Source organism: Pseudophryne corroboree, chromosome 1 (assembly GCF_028390025.1).
Source record: "Pseudophryne corroboree isolate aPseCor3 chromosome 1, aPseCor3.hap2, whole genome shotgun sequence".
NCBI classification, from domain to species: Eukaryota; Metazoa; Chordata; class Amphibia; order Anura; family Myobatrachidae; genus Pseudophryne; species Pseudophryne corroboree.
The window spans coordinates 1,175,355,130-1,175,370,362 of NC_086444.1; the positions used below are offsets into that span (position 1 = coordinate 1,175,355,130).

At 45.3% G+C, this 15,233-nt stretch overlaps 1 protein-coding gene across 1 annotated transcript in view; it reads left to right on the plus strand.

The window, feature by feature from the left end:
- The window catches only part of LOC135050985 (nicotinamide N-methyltransferase-like), a 44,924-nt gene extending 30,303 nt beyond the window's left edge, over window positions 1-14,621 (plus strand). The window contains exon 3 of the mRNA XM_063957200.1: window positions 14,201-14,621. Coding sequence (XP_063813270.1) covers window positions 14,201-14,621 — 421 coding nt within the window. The remainder of the gene's footprint in view (window positions 1-14,200) is intronic.
- The last annotated feature ends 612 nt before the right edge of the window (window positions 14,622-15,233 follow it).

Below are 15,233 nucleotides of genomic sequence, written 5' to 3' on the forward strand. Positions count from 1 at the left end.
CTGAACTGACTTCACGTTGTGCAAGTTTAAAGGGTTGCAGAACCTTGCACAACGTTGAAATCATTCTCCGCTGCGCTTGAGTCAGGTGCATTCCTCCTCCTTTGCCTATATCATAGGCAGATGTATAGGCTTGAATGGCCTTTTGCTCCTCCTCCGTTCTCTGAAGCATATAGAGGGTTGAATTCCACCTCGTTACCACTTCTTGCTTCAGATGATGGCAGGGCAGGTTCAGGACTGTTTGCAGGTGCTCCAGTCTTCGGCACGCGGTGGCTGAATGCCGAAAGTGGCCCGCAATTCTTCGGGCCACCGACAGCATCTCTGGCACGCCCCTGTCGGTTTTTAAATAATTCTGCACCACCAAATTCAATGTATGTGCAAAACATGGGACGTGCTGGAATTTGCCCACATGTAATGCACGCACAATATTGGTGGCGTTGTCCGATGTCACAAATCCCCAGGAGAGTCCAATTGGGGTAAGCCATTCTGCGATGATGTTCCTCAGTTTCCGTAAGAGGTTGTCAGCTGTGTGCCTCCTCTGGAAAGCGGTGATACAAAGCGTAGCCTGCCTAGGAACGAGTTGGCGTTTGCGAGATGCTGCTACTGGTGCCGCCGCTGCTGTTCTTGCTGCGGGAGGCAATACATCTACCCAGTGGGCTGTCACAGTCATATAGTCCTGAGTCTGCCCTGCTCCACTTGTCCACATGTCCGTGGTTAAGTGGACATTGGGTACAACTGTATTTTTTAGGACACTGGTGACTCTTTTTCTGAGGTCTGTGTACATTTTTGGTATCGCCTGCCTAGAGAAATGGAACCTAGATGGTATTTGGTACCGGGGACACAGTACCTCAATCAAGTCTCTAGTTCCCTGTAAATTAACGGTGGATACCGGAAACACGTTTCTCATCACCCAGGCTGCCAAGGCCTGAGTTATCCGCTTTGCAGCAGGATGACTGCTGTGATATTTCATCTTCCTCGCAAAGGACTGTTGGACAGTCAATTGCTTACTGGAAGTAGTACAAGTGGTCTTCCGACTTCCCCTCTGGGATGACGATCGACTCCCAGCAGCAACAACAGCAGTGCCAGCAGCAGTAGGCGTTACACTCAAGGATGCATTGGAGGAATCCCAGGCAGGAGAGGACTCGTCAGACTTGCCAGTGACATGGCCTGCAGGACTATTGGCTTTCCTGTGTAAGGAGGAAATTGACACTGAGGGAGTTGGTGGTGTGGTTTGCAGGAGCTTGGTTACAAGAGGAAGGGATTTAGTGGTCAGTGGACTGCTTCCGCTGTTATCCAAAGTTTTTGAACTTGTCACTGACTTCTGATGAATGCGGTCCAGGTGACGTATAAGTAAGGATGTTCCTAGGTGGTTAACGTCCTTACCCCTACTTATTATAGCTTGACAAAGGCAACACACGGCTTGACACCAGTTGTCCGCATTTCTGTTGAAATAATTCCACACCAAAGAGGTGATTTTTAATTTTTTATTTTGACCAGGCATGTCAATGGCCATATTCGTCCCACGGACAACAGGTGTCTCCCCGTGTGCCTGACTTAAACAAATCACCTCACCATCAGAATCCTTCTTGTCAATTTCCTCCCAAGCGCAGGCAACACACATATCCTCATCCTGGTGTACTTCAACAGTGACATCTTCAATTTGACTATCAGGAACTGGACTGTGGGTGCTCCTTCCAGCACTTGCAGGGGGCGTGCAAATGGTGGAAGGCGCAACCTCTTCCCGTCCAGTGTTGGGAAGGTCAGGCATCGCAACCGACACAATTGGACTCTCCTTGGGGATTTGTGATTTATAAGAACGCACAGTTCTTTGCTGTGCTTTTGCCATCTTAACTATTTTAAGTTTTCTAGCAGGAGGATGAGTGCTTCCATCCTCACGTGAAGCTGAACCACTAGCCATGAACATAGGCCAGGCCCTCAGCCATTCCTTGCCACTCCGTGTCGTTAATGGCACATTGGCAAGTTTACGCTTCTCCTCAGACGATTTTGATTTAGATTTTTGGGTCATTTTACTGAGCTTTATTTTTTTGGATTTTACATGCTCTCTACTATGACATTGGGCATCGGCCTTGGCAGACGACGTTGATGGCATTTCATCGTCTCGGCCATGACTAGTGGCAGCAGCTTCAGCACAAGGTGGAAGTGGATCTTGATCTTTCCCTATTTTACCCTCCACATTTTTGTTCTCTAATTTTTAATGTGTGGAATTATATGTCAGTAATATATCAATAGCAATGGCCTACTACTAAATATACTGCGCACAACTGAAATGCACCACAGGTATGGATGGATAGTATACTTGACGACACAGAGGTAGGTAGAGCAGTGGCCTACTGTACCGTACTACTATATATTATATACTGGTGGTCAGCAAACTGTGCAAGACTGAAATGCACCACAGGTGTGGATGGATAGTATACTTGACGACACAGAGGTGGGTAGAGCAGTGGCCTTCCTTATCTTACTGCTATATATTATATACTGGTGGTCAGCAAACTGTGCAAAACTGAAATGCACCACAGGTATGGATGGATAGTATACTTGACGACACAGAGGTAGGTAGAGCAGTGGCCTACTGTACCGTACTGCTATATATAATATACTGGTGGTCAGCAAACTGTGCAAAACTGAAATGCACCACAGGTATGGATGGATAGTACACTTGACGACACAGAGGTAGGTAGGGCAGTGGCCTACTGTACCGTACTGCTATATATTATATACTGATGGTCAGCAAACTGTGCAAAACTGAAATGCACCACAGGTATGGATGGATAGTATACTTGATGACACAGAGGCAGGTAGAGCAGTGGCCTTATGTACCGTACTGCTATATATTATATACTGGTGGTCAGCAAACTGTGCAAAACTGAAATGCACCACAGGTATGGATGGATAGTATACTTGATGACACAGAGGTAGGTAGAGCAGTGGCCTACTGTACCGTACTGCTATATATTATATACTGGTGGTCCGCAAACTGTGCAAAACTGAAATGCACGACAGGTATGGATGGATAGTATACTTGACGACACAGAGGTAGGTAGAGCAGTGGCCTACTGTACCGTACTGCTATATATTATATACTGGTGGTCAGCAAACTGTGCAAAACTGAAATGCACCACAGGTATGGATGGATAGTATACTTGACGACACAGAGGTAGGTAGAGCAGTGGCCTTCTGTACCGTACTGCTATATATTATATACTGGTGTTCATCAAACTGTGCAAAACTGAAATGCGCCACAGGTATGGATGGATAGTATACTTGGCGACTCAGAGGTAGGTAGAGCAGTGGCCTACTGTACCGTACTGCTATATACTATATACTGGTGGTCAGCAAACTGTGCAAAACTGAAATGCACCACAGGTATGGATGGATAGTATACTTGATGACACAGAGGTAGGTAGAGCAGTGGCCTACTGTACCGTACTGCTATATATTATATACTGGTGGTCAGCAAACTGTGCAAAACTGAAATGCACCACAGGTATGGATGGATAGTATACTTGACGACACAGAGGTAGGTAGAGCAGTGGCCTACTGTACCGTACTGCTATATATTATATACTGGTGGTCAGCAAACTGTGCAAAACTGAAATGCACCACAGGTATGGATGGATAGTATACTTGATGACACAGAGGTAGGTAGAGCAGTGGCCTACTGTACCGTACTGCTATATATTATATACTGGTGGTCAGCAAACTGTGTAAAACTGAAATGCACCACAGGTATGGATGGATAGTATACTTGACGACACAGAGGTAGGTAGAGCAGTGGACTGCTGTACCGTACTGCTATATATATATAGTTATACTGGTGGTCAGCAAAATTCTGCACTGTCCTCCTACTATATACTACAATGCAGCACAGATATGGAGTGTTTTTCAGGCAGAGAACGTATAATACTGGTGGTCACTGGTCAGCAAAACTCTGCACTGCCCTCCTACTATATAATACTGCTGGTCCCCAGTCCCCACAATAAAGCAATTAGCACACTGAGCACAGATATTTGCAGCACACTGAGCACAGATATGGAGCCTTTTCCAGGCAGAGAACGTAGATATTTGCAGCACACTGAGCACAGATATTGCAGCACACCGAGCACAGATATTTGCAGCACACTGAACACAGATATTTGCAGCCCACTGAACATAGAAACTGAGAGGATGCCAGCCACGTCCTCTCACGATCATCTCCAATGCACGAGTGAAAAATGGCGGCGACGCGCGGCTCCTTATATAGAATACGTATCTCGCGAGAATCCGACCATGGGATGATGATGTTCGGGCGCGCTCAGGTTAACCGAGCAAGGCGGGAGGATCCAAGTTGCTCGGACCCGTGCAAAAAAAGGTGAAGTTCGGGCGGGTTCAGATCCCGAGGATCCGGACCCGCTCATCACTACTATACATGGCTCAAACTTAACAAACTGTTCCACAGAAATCATATGTTCACACTGCAAATGCCTCTTTGGGTAATCCTGCGTTCCCCCCTTCCCTCACAAACTCTGCTTTCAAACTCTGGAGATACAAAGGACTGTCACATTCCTCCAAAGTCTTTGATCCGGGGGGAAAATTACTACTGTTTTCCTTCCTTCAAGATAAATATTACATCCCACAATCACATTTTTACATGTATTTACAGGTCCATCACTATCTCTCCTCATTGCTACATTCCATTGGTTACTCCTCCCTTCCTTCCGGCCCCCCTGATCAATTACAATCAGTGATTTCCCTATGTGAGCGTGTACCCTTTCGTACTAGACTGTTATACAATCTCCTAACTGACATACCCACGGCCTCTAGAAGAAACACAATATTGGCACAATGGCAAAAAGATGTCTCCTCCCTTACTGATTCCTCTGCTCTTAGTAAATATTTCTGCTCCACCATGAAGGTCTTATCCTCGGCCTACTTACAAGAAGTGCATCTTCGGACATTGCAAAGGGCCTATGTTCCCCAAATCCAACATGCCTGCTACAACCCCCTGGTATCTGGTGTATGTCCTAAGTGCTGTTATCATTCGGCAACCTTCTTCCATAACTTCTGGGAATGTGGCCACATCAGGAAGTTTTGGTGTAAGGTACTCTCCCTCATCAGCACTCTGCTTCACATCCATGTCACTCCTGATCCCCTAGCCTGCTTATGTGCGAACTTCTCCCATTGGGACCTGAGTGCACATAGATGTGGGATCATACCGTTTCTGACCATATTGATCACAGTGTCTAAGAAAATAATTCTTACTTACTGGGTTTCCAAATCCAAGCCCTCCTTATTGGAAGTACATAGGACATTGTTACAGATATTGTACTTCGATCGTAGAGCTGCTCTGGTAAACATTGAAACTGGTGTCATTAAATTTTACACTAGATGGGAAAAGTACATTAATTCACTCACACTTTCCACTCAAGCTAACATATTTAAGGTCTTTGAATCGACTGAATGGTACCTACTCCGACAGATCTCACTGCAGTCTTAACCACTATGGTTGAGTGTCTGAATGCCCTGTACCCCTCCCCCTCCCTTCCTCATTCTGTCCTCTTGTGTCATCCCCCATAGTGTTATTCAATCCTCGGGGCGGTAATGACAGGTTCCTCCCTCCTTGTCTTTGAATATTATTCACCAACCATTCATGTTTAATAGTTTACTGTCAAATATGATTGTCTCAACAATATGCGCTGATCTACTGTTCATCATGGATGACTGGCTTTTCATTCGAATATCACTTACCTTTTATACCTTTTGTACCTTTGTACCTGCTATTCTGTTATACTGAAAAACCTCAATAAAACCAAATAAAAATAAAATAAAAAAGAAAATAATAATTAAAAAAATTATATATATATATATATATATATATATAATAGAGATGAGCGGGTTCAGTTCTCAGAGAACCGAACCCTACCGGAGTTCACGTCACGAGCCCGGATCTGAGTCAGGCTCGGGTTTTCAGAAACCAGAACGAGGCAAAACGTCATCATTCCGCTGCAGGGTTCATGCGGGCTTTGGATTCCATATAAGGACCTGCGCATTCGCCGCCATTTTTACTCCAGTCTCGGAGAGTGTAGTGAGAGGACGTGTCCTCAGTGTCTGTGTGGACAGGAAAGTGGGGTGGCGATTCCAGTGCTTTCTTGTGCTGCTCAGTCCAGTGTAGTGTCTTATGCTGCATCAGTCCAGCCAGTCACAGTGGTGGTGTACTCTGCTGCTATATGTCCCAAGTGCTTCTGTATAAGTCTTTTGCAGTTTTGCTGTGTTGTCTTGCATCAGACCAGGCGTAGTGTCTTGTGCAGCATCAGTCCAGTGACCAGTCACAGTGGTGGTGTCCTCTGCTGCCATATTTCCAGTGTAGCTGTATAAGTCCCTTTCAGTGGTGCTGTGTTGTCCTGCATCAGACCAGGCGTAGTGTCTTGTGCAGCATCAGTCAACTGACCAGTCACAGTGGTGGTGTCCTCTGCTGCCATATATCCAGTGTTTCTGCCATATAATTTTCGTGATATTGGCCTATAATTCCCGTGATACTGGCATATAATTCCAGTGATATTGCCGTATAATTCCAGTGATATTGCTGTATAATTCCTGTGATACTGCCATATAGTTCCAGTGATATTGCCGTATAATTCCCGTGATACTTGCATATAATTCCAGTGATATTGCCATATAATTCCCGTGATACTGGCGTATAATTCCAGTGATATTGCCGTATAATTCCTGTGATACTGCCGTATAATTCCCGTAATGCAGGCGTATAATTCCTGTGATATTGCCGTATAATTCCTGTGATATTGCCGTATAATTCCTGTGATATTGCCATATAATCTCCGTGATATTGGCGTATAATTCCAGTGATATTGCCGTATAATTCCTTTGATAATGGTGTATAATTCCATTGATGCTGGCGTATAATTCCAGTTGATATTGCCGTATAATTCCAGTAATATTCCTGTATAATTCCTGTGATACTGGTGTATAATTCCAGGGATATTGCCGTATAATTCCCGTGACACTGGTGTATAATTCCAGTGATCATGGCGTACAATTCCTGTGATATTGCCGTATAATTCCAGTGATATTGCTGTATAATTCCTGTGATACTGGTGTATAATTCCAGTGATACTGGCGTATAAATTCCCGTGATATTGCTGTATAATTCCTGTGATACTGACATATAATTCCAGTGATATTGACGTATAATTCCTTTGATACTGGCGAACAATTCCCGTGATACTAGCGTATAATTCCAGGGATATTGCCGTATAATTCCCATGATACTGGCGTACAATCCCTGTGATACTGCCGTATAATTCCTGTGATATTGCTGTATAATTCCTTTGATACTGGCATATAATTCCAGTGGTACTGTCGTATAAATCCAGTGGTACTGGTGTATAAGTCAAGTGATCCTGCCGTATAATTCCAGTGATCCTGCCGCATAATTCCAGTGGTATTGGCGTATAAATCCAGTCCAGTGAGCCTGCCATATATGTCTAGTGGTACTGCCATATAAATCCAGTGATACTGCCGTATATATATACCCTGTTGCAAAGCAGATTACTGAGGCCATAACAACAATGCTGGTGTTAGACATGTGTCTGGTATCTGCCTTTGGTGCAGTGGGATTGCAGTGCCAACCCTAGATGGGCCAGGTGTTTGTGCCGACCACTTGTGTCACTTAGCTTAGTAATACAGCTACCTCATTGCACCTCATTTTCATCTTTGCATGATGTGCTGTTTGGGGCCTTTTTTATATCTGCCCTCCTGACACTGCAGTGAAACTACTAGATGGGCCAATTGTTTGTGTCGCTTAGCTTAGTCATACAGCTACCTCATTGCACTTCTTTTTCAACTTTGCATCATGTGCTGTTTGGGGCCTTTTTTTATATCTGCCCTCCTGACACTGCAGTGAAACTACTAGATGGGCCAATTGTTTGTGTCGCTTAGCTTAGTCATACAGCTACCTCATTGCACCTCTTTTACATCTTTGCATGATGTGCTGTTTGGGGCCTTTTTTATATCTGCCCTCCTGACACTGCAGTGAAACTACTAGATGGGCCAATTGTTTGTGTCGCTTAGCTTAGTCATACAGCTACCTCATTGCACTTCTTTTTCAACTTTGCATCATGTGCTGTTTGGGGCATGGTTTTTCAAAGTGCCGTCCTGTCTGACATTGCCGTATAAATCCTGGGGTACTGTTGTATTAGTCCAGGGGTACTGCCGTATAAGTCCACCAATTGCATAATTTTTGAAAAATGACAGGGGCGTGCAGGAGATGCTGTCAGTGGACTGAAAAATTGCAGGCCACTTTCGACATTCAGCCACTGCAGGCCACTATTAGATGGGCCAGGTGTTTGTGCTGCACACTTGTGTCACTTAGCTTAGTTATACAGTTACCTCGGTGCAACTTTTAGGACTAAAAACAATATTGTGAGGTGTGAGGTGTTCAGAATAAACTGGAAATGAGTGGAAATGAATGCTATTGAGGTTAATAATACCGTAGGAGCAAAATTACCCCCAAATTCTGTGATTTTAGCTGTTTTTATGTTTTTTCAAAAATCGTCCAGATCCAAAACCAAAACACGAAAGGGTGGTTTTGGCAGAACCAAGCCAAAACCAATACACGAGCAGGGAATTAGAACCAAAACCAAAACACAAAACACGAAAAGTACCCGCCGCACATCTCTTATATATATACACACACACACACACACACACACACACACACACACACACACACACACACACACACTGAAGTGGGGGTCAGGGAGAGAAAGATGGGGAGAAGACTGAGTGAGAAAGTGTCAGAGAGACATTATGAGGGGAGAGAGAGAGTGTCAGGGAGAGATAGAGAGTGACAGGGAGAGAGACACACGGAGGAAAGAGATAGAGTGTCAAGGAGAGTGATAGAATGAGATCAGTGTTGAAGAGGGGGCAGTTTGTGGGAAGCCATGGCTGTCCGTCCTACTTATAATCTGGCACTCGCCCCACCCACTCCTTTATGCAAAGAGCTGTAACTGGCAACACAAGTGAGAATCTATACTGTATGTAAACAGTAGAGATGAGCGCCGGAAATTTTTCGGGTTTTGTGTTTTGGTTTTGGGTTCGGTTCCACGGCCGTGTTTTGGGTTCGACCGCATTTTGGCAAAACCTCACCGAATTTTTTTTGTCGGATTCGGGTGTGTTTTGGATTCGGGTGTTTTTTTCAAAAAACACTAAAAAACAGCTTAAATCATAGAATTTGGGGGTCATTTTGATCCCAAAGTATTATTAACCTCAAAAACCATAATTTACACTCATTTTCAGTCTATTCTGAATACCTCACACCTCACAATATTATTTTTAGTCCTAAAATTTGCACCTAGGTCGCTGGATGACTAAGCTAAGCGACCCTAGTGGCCGACACAAACACCGGGCCCATCTAGGAGTGTCACTGCAGTGTCACGCAGGATGTCCCTTCCAAAAAACCCTCCCCAAACAGCACATGACGCAAAGAAAAAAAGAGGCGCAATGAGGTAGCTGTGTGAGTAAGATAAGCGACCCTAGTGGCCGACACAAACACCGGGCCCATCTAGGAGTGTCACTGCAGTGTCACGCAGGATGTCCCTTCCAAAAAAACCTCCCCAAACAGCACATGACGCAAAGAAAAAAAGAGGCGCAATGAGGTAGCGGTGTGAGTAAGATAAGCGACCCTAGTGGCCGACACAAACACCGGGCCCATCTAGGAGTGTCACTGCAGTGTCACGCAGGATGTCCCTTCCAAAAAACCCTCCCCAAACAGCACATGACGCAAAGAAAAAAAGAGGCGCAATGAGGTAGCTGTGTGAGTAAGATAAGCGACCCTAGTGGCCGACACAAACACCGGGCCCATCTAGGAGTGTCACTGCAGTGTCACGCAGGATGTCCCTTCCAAAAAACCCTCCCCAAACAGCACATGACGCAAAGAAAAAAAGAGGCGCAATGAGGTAGCTGTGTGAGTAAGATAAGCGACCCTAGTGGCAGACACAAACACCGGGCCCATCACAGAGGTAGCTACAGCCGTGGACTACCGTACTGTACTGTGTCTGCTGCTAATATAGACTGGATGATAATGAGATGTAGTATGTATAAAGAAGAAAGAAAAAAAAAACCACGGGTAGGTGGTATACAATTATGGATGGACTGCCGAGTGCCGACACAGAGGTAGCTACAGCCGTGGACTACCGTACTGTACTGTGTCTGCTGCTAATATAGACTGGTTGATAATGAGATGTAGTATGTATAAAGAAGAAAGAAAAAAAAACCACGGGTAGATGGTATACAATTATGGATGGACTGCCGAGTGCCGACACAGAGGTAGCTACAGCCGTGGACTACCGTACTGTACTGTGTCTGCTGCTAATATAGACTGGATGATAATGAGATGTAGTATGTATAAAGAAGAAAGAAAAAAAAAACCACGGGTAGGTGGTATACAATTATGGATGGACTGCCGAGTGCCGACACAGAGGTAGCTACAGCCGTGGACTACCGTACTGTACTGTGTCTGCTGCTAATATAGACTGGATGATAATGAGATGTAGTATGTATAAAGAAGAAAGAAAAAAAAAACCACGGGTAGGTGGTATACAATTATGGATGGACTGCCGAGTGCCGACACAGAGGTAGCTACAGCCGTGGACTACCGTACTGTACTGTGTCTGCTGCTAATATAGACTGGATGATAATGAGATGTAGTATGTATGTATAAAGAAGAAAGAAAAAAAAACCACGGGTAGGTGGTATACAATTATGGATGGACTGCCGAGTGCCGACACAGAGGTAGCTACAGCCGTGAACTACCGTACTGTGTCTGCTGCTAATATAGACTGGTTGATAATGAGATGTAGTATGTATAAAGAAGAAAGAAAAAAAAAACACGGGTAGGTGGTATACAATTATGGATGGACTGCCGAGTGCCGACACAGAGGTAGCTACAGCCGTGGACTACCGTACTGTACTGTGTCTGCTGCTAATATAGACTGGATGATAATGAGATGTAGTATGTATAAAGAAGAAAGAAAAAAAAACCACGGGTAGGTGGTATACAATTATGGATGGACTGCCGAGTGCCGACACAGAGGTAGCTACAGCCGTGAACTACCGTACTGTGTCTGCTGCTAGTAGACTGGATGATAAATAATGATATAAAAAAATATATATATATCACTACTGCAGCCGGACAGGTATATATTATATAATGACGGACCTGCTGGAGTGGACACTGTCTGTCAGCAGAATGAGTTTTTTAATTTTTATAGAATAAAAAAACACCACACAAGTCACACGACGAGTGTACTTTTTCAGGCAGACATTCAATCACAAAATACTATACTGGTGGTCAGTGTGGTCAGGTCACTGGTCACAGTGGTCAGTGGTCAGTCACACTGGCAGTGGCACTCTGGCAGCAAAAGTGTGCACTGTTTAATATGTACTCCTGGCTCCTGCTATAACCTATAACTGCTCCCCAGTCTCCCCCACAATTAAGCTGTGTGAGCACAGTCAGATATTATACATAGATGATGCAGCACACTGGGCTGAGCACAGATATGGTATGTGAGTGTGACTGAGTCACTGTGTATCGTTTTTTTCAGGCAGAGAACAAGAACAGAACGGATTATTAAATAATAATAAATTATAAAACTGCACTGGTGGTCAGGTCACTGGTCATCAGTCACTAGTATAACTCCTCCTAAGCTCCAGTAAGTAAATGAAGTGTCTCACTCTCACTCTCCTATCTATTTTAATTTCTAAACGGAGAGGACGCCAGCCACGTCCTCTCCCTATCAATCTCAATGCACGTGTGAAAATGGCCGCGACGCGCGGCTCCTTATATAGAATCCGAGTCTCGCGATAGAATCCGAGCCTCACGAGAATCCGACAGCGTGATGATGACGTTCGGGCGCGCTCGGGTTAACCGAGCAAGGCGGGAAGATCCGAGTCGCTCGGACCCGTGTAAAAAAACATGAAGTTCGGGCGGGTTCGGATTCAGAGAAACCGAACCCGCTCATCTCTAGTAAACAGCAGCTCCAACACCTACCCCTGTCTCCAGATTGCCTGCAGTGACTGAGACTGGCTCTCAGCGGCTATAAATGTAGCTACTGTAGGAACTGTGATTCAGAACCCTGTAGTCTGTGGGGCCCTAAGCAGACGCCTTGGATGCCTAGCCGTAAATCCCCTCCTGGCGGGTGGTATACAGTGCAGATCGCATGCAGTACAGGTTGGATACAGTGCGGGTTGGATACAGTGTGGATTGATACAGTGTAGGCTACAGTGCAGGTTGGATACAGTGCGTGTTGCATAAAGTGAGGGTTGGTTATAGTGCAAGGTCAGATACAGTGCGCGTCGGATATAGTGTGAGATACAGTGAAGGTCAGATAAAGTACAGGTGGCATACACCGTGAGTTGTATATAGTGTGGGTCAGATACAGCGTTGGCCAGATAAAATGCTGGTTACAGTGCGTGTCAAATACAGTGTGGGTTGGAGACAGCGCAGGTTGGATACAGTGTTGATTGGATAGAGTGCAGGTCGGATACAGTGTGGGTTGGATACAGTGTGGGTGGGATAAAGCGCAGGTCAAATACAGTGTGGGTTGGATACAGTGCAGGTCAAATACAATGCGGGTTGGATACAGTGTGGGTCAGATACAGCGCGAGTTTCAGTACAGGTCAAATACAATGTGGGTCGGATACAGTCTGGCTCAGATACAGCACGGGTTACAGTGCAGGTGGGATACAGTGCAGGCTAGATACACCAAGAGTGCACTTACTGTGACAGAGGGTCCTCAGTGCGGGGTTGTCAGCGGTGTTGTCGGTGTGGTAGTGCCAGCAGTGTCAGCAGTGAAGAAATGCCAGCGGTGTCCTTAGAGCGGTAGTGTTGGCAGTGCAGAGGTGTCAGCAGTGTTCTCAGTGCTGTACTGTCGTCAGTGCAGGGGTGCCAATGGTGTTCTCAGTGTGGTGGTGCCAGCAGTGTCGGCAGTGCAGGGGTGCCAATGGTGTCCTCAGTGTGGTCATTTCGGCAGTGTCAGCAGTGTAGTGGTATCAGCAGTGTCCTCAATGTGGTGGTGCCAGCAGTGTCGGTAGTGCAGGGGTGCCAGCGGTATCCTCAGTGTGGCGGTGCTTGCAATGTCGGCAGTGTGGGAGTGCTGGAGGCATCCTCAGTGCAAGAGTGCCAGCAGTGTCCTCAGTGCAGGGGTGCCGGCAGTGTGAGCAGTGCAGGAGTGCCGAAGTTGTCCTCAGTGCAGGAGTCCCAGCAGTATCCTCAGTGCAAGAGTGCCGGCAGTGACCCCAGTGCAGAGGTGCCGGCAGTGTCGGCAGTGCAGGTGGCGGTGGCAGCAGTGCGGGCGGTGGTGTTGGAAGTGCGGGCAGCAGCACTATCAGCACTGTGGGGGCATCCATCTTGCCCATAGTAGCCTATAGGGAGACGCTGATTGGCTGAGAGCCATGACAGACGTCTCTTTCAGCCAATCAGTGGTCTTCCATAGGTTACTATGGAGATCGGCATCCGATCAAAAACCTCTGGATCAGACAGCGGGATCCTGAGGTTTTGCCTTGACTGGGGATTTGAGTCAGGCACGCATAACCGAGCCTGACTTGGATCAGGGTTAAGATCCCCAAGTTCAGAACCGAACCCCCTTATCCCTAGTTATCACACATTCCAGAACTCTTCAGTTCAAAGGGGCTACAAAGGAGGTTTGTCAGCAAGGACAGCAGTCCGCAGTGACTGTAGCAAATTAACTGAAATGAGAGGAGAGAGATCTGTCCTAATTCAGCAGCCCCTTCAGTCATTCCTCCTTGGTTATCCCCTGACAGCTGGAGCCCAGAAGATCAGTGCTTCCACTGCCTTTAGGAATTATACCATTATATACACCCCATAATGTGCCAGGCATAGAAATAGGCCCATTTTCATATAATTAATTACCCTGTTTGTTGAAGATAGTAAACTTCCATGAGGGGCAGAAACATTAATCATTTGAGAGAGATAAAGTGGTGATGTTGCCTATAGCATCCAATCAGCTTCTGTCATTTTATAAACTGTGCTAGATAAATAATAGCTAGAAATGTGTTGGTTGCTATGGGTAACTTCTCCACTCTCCCTATCTAGAAGGTTTATTACATCCCCCCCATAATATCTACAATTTTAACATGATAGTGACATGTTTATTTTTTATTTCAGTGGAAGCTATCAAGATATAGAAGCTATGGTGAGAAGAAAAGTGAAACGTATTGAGAAGTGTGACCTTGCCAAGGAGAACCCTACATCTCCAAGAGAGCTTCCAAAGGCAGACTGCATCCTCTCTGTCCGAATGCTGGATGTTGTTAGTGAAGATAACAATGCGTACCGCAGAGACCTGAGACATATGTCATCTCTGCTAAAAGATAGGGGGCATTTAATATTGATTGCAGATATCCACTCTTCTTTTTTTACTATCGGGAAAGATAAGTACCAGGCACTAGATTATGATGAAAACTTTCTACATGAAACTCTAAATGATGAAGGTTATTTGGTTAAAAGTTTTAAACCAATAGAATCGGAGGGATCCTCTGATGTCTATGAATTGAAAAAAACAATGCTTATTGTTGCTCAAAAACAATGATAATCTTTCTGAATGATATCAAGGCTGGAGGGTTTACAACCCCCATGACCGAATATTTGGAGTGCATCCATTGGTGGTGGTGACCAACTTTATTTCTGAGATTCCCATGGTGAATTTAGTTTTTTTCAGTAGAGCGGAAGCTTTCTTTGGTAATATATTGGGATAAAAGGGATTCTGCTATATAAAGATAAATAGGCAAATTTGGGGGAAAGTCTTCTAAAATTCTGCTTTATGTTACATTGTCCATTAATATAGAAATAAGTAACCTTACACTATGTCACCCACACCCGTAAATTGTTACACTGTGTGAGGAGTATTATATTTGTGTGACACCAGACATGCGATGCCTAGAATAATAACCTAGAACCAGGATAATTGTGGACTCCACAGAGAGCCACTCAACACCTTTACAATACTACAGGGGTAATTCAGAGTTGATCGCAGCATCAAATTTGTTAGCGGTTGGGCAAAACCATGTGCACTGCGGGGAAGGAAGGGGGGGGGGGGGTGCGGTGGCAGATGTAACATGTGCAGAGAGAGTTAGATTTGGGTGTGGTGTGTTCAGACTGAAATCTAATTTGCAGTGTAAAAATAAAGCAGCCAGTATTTACC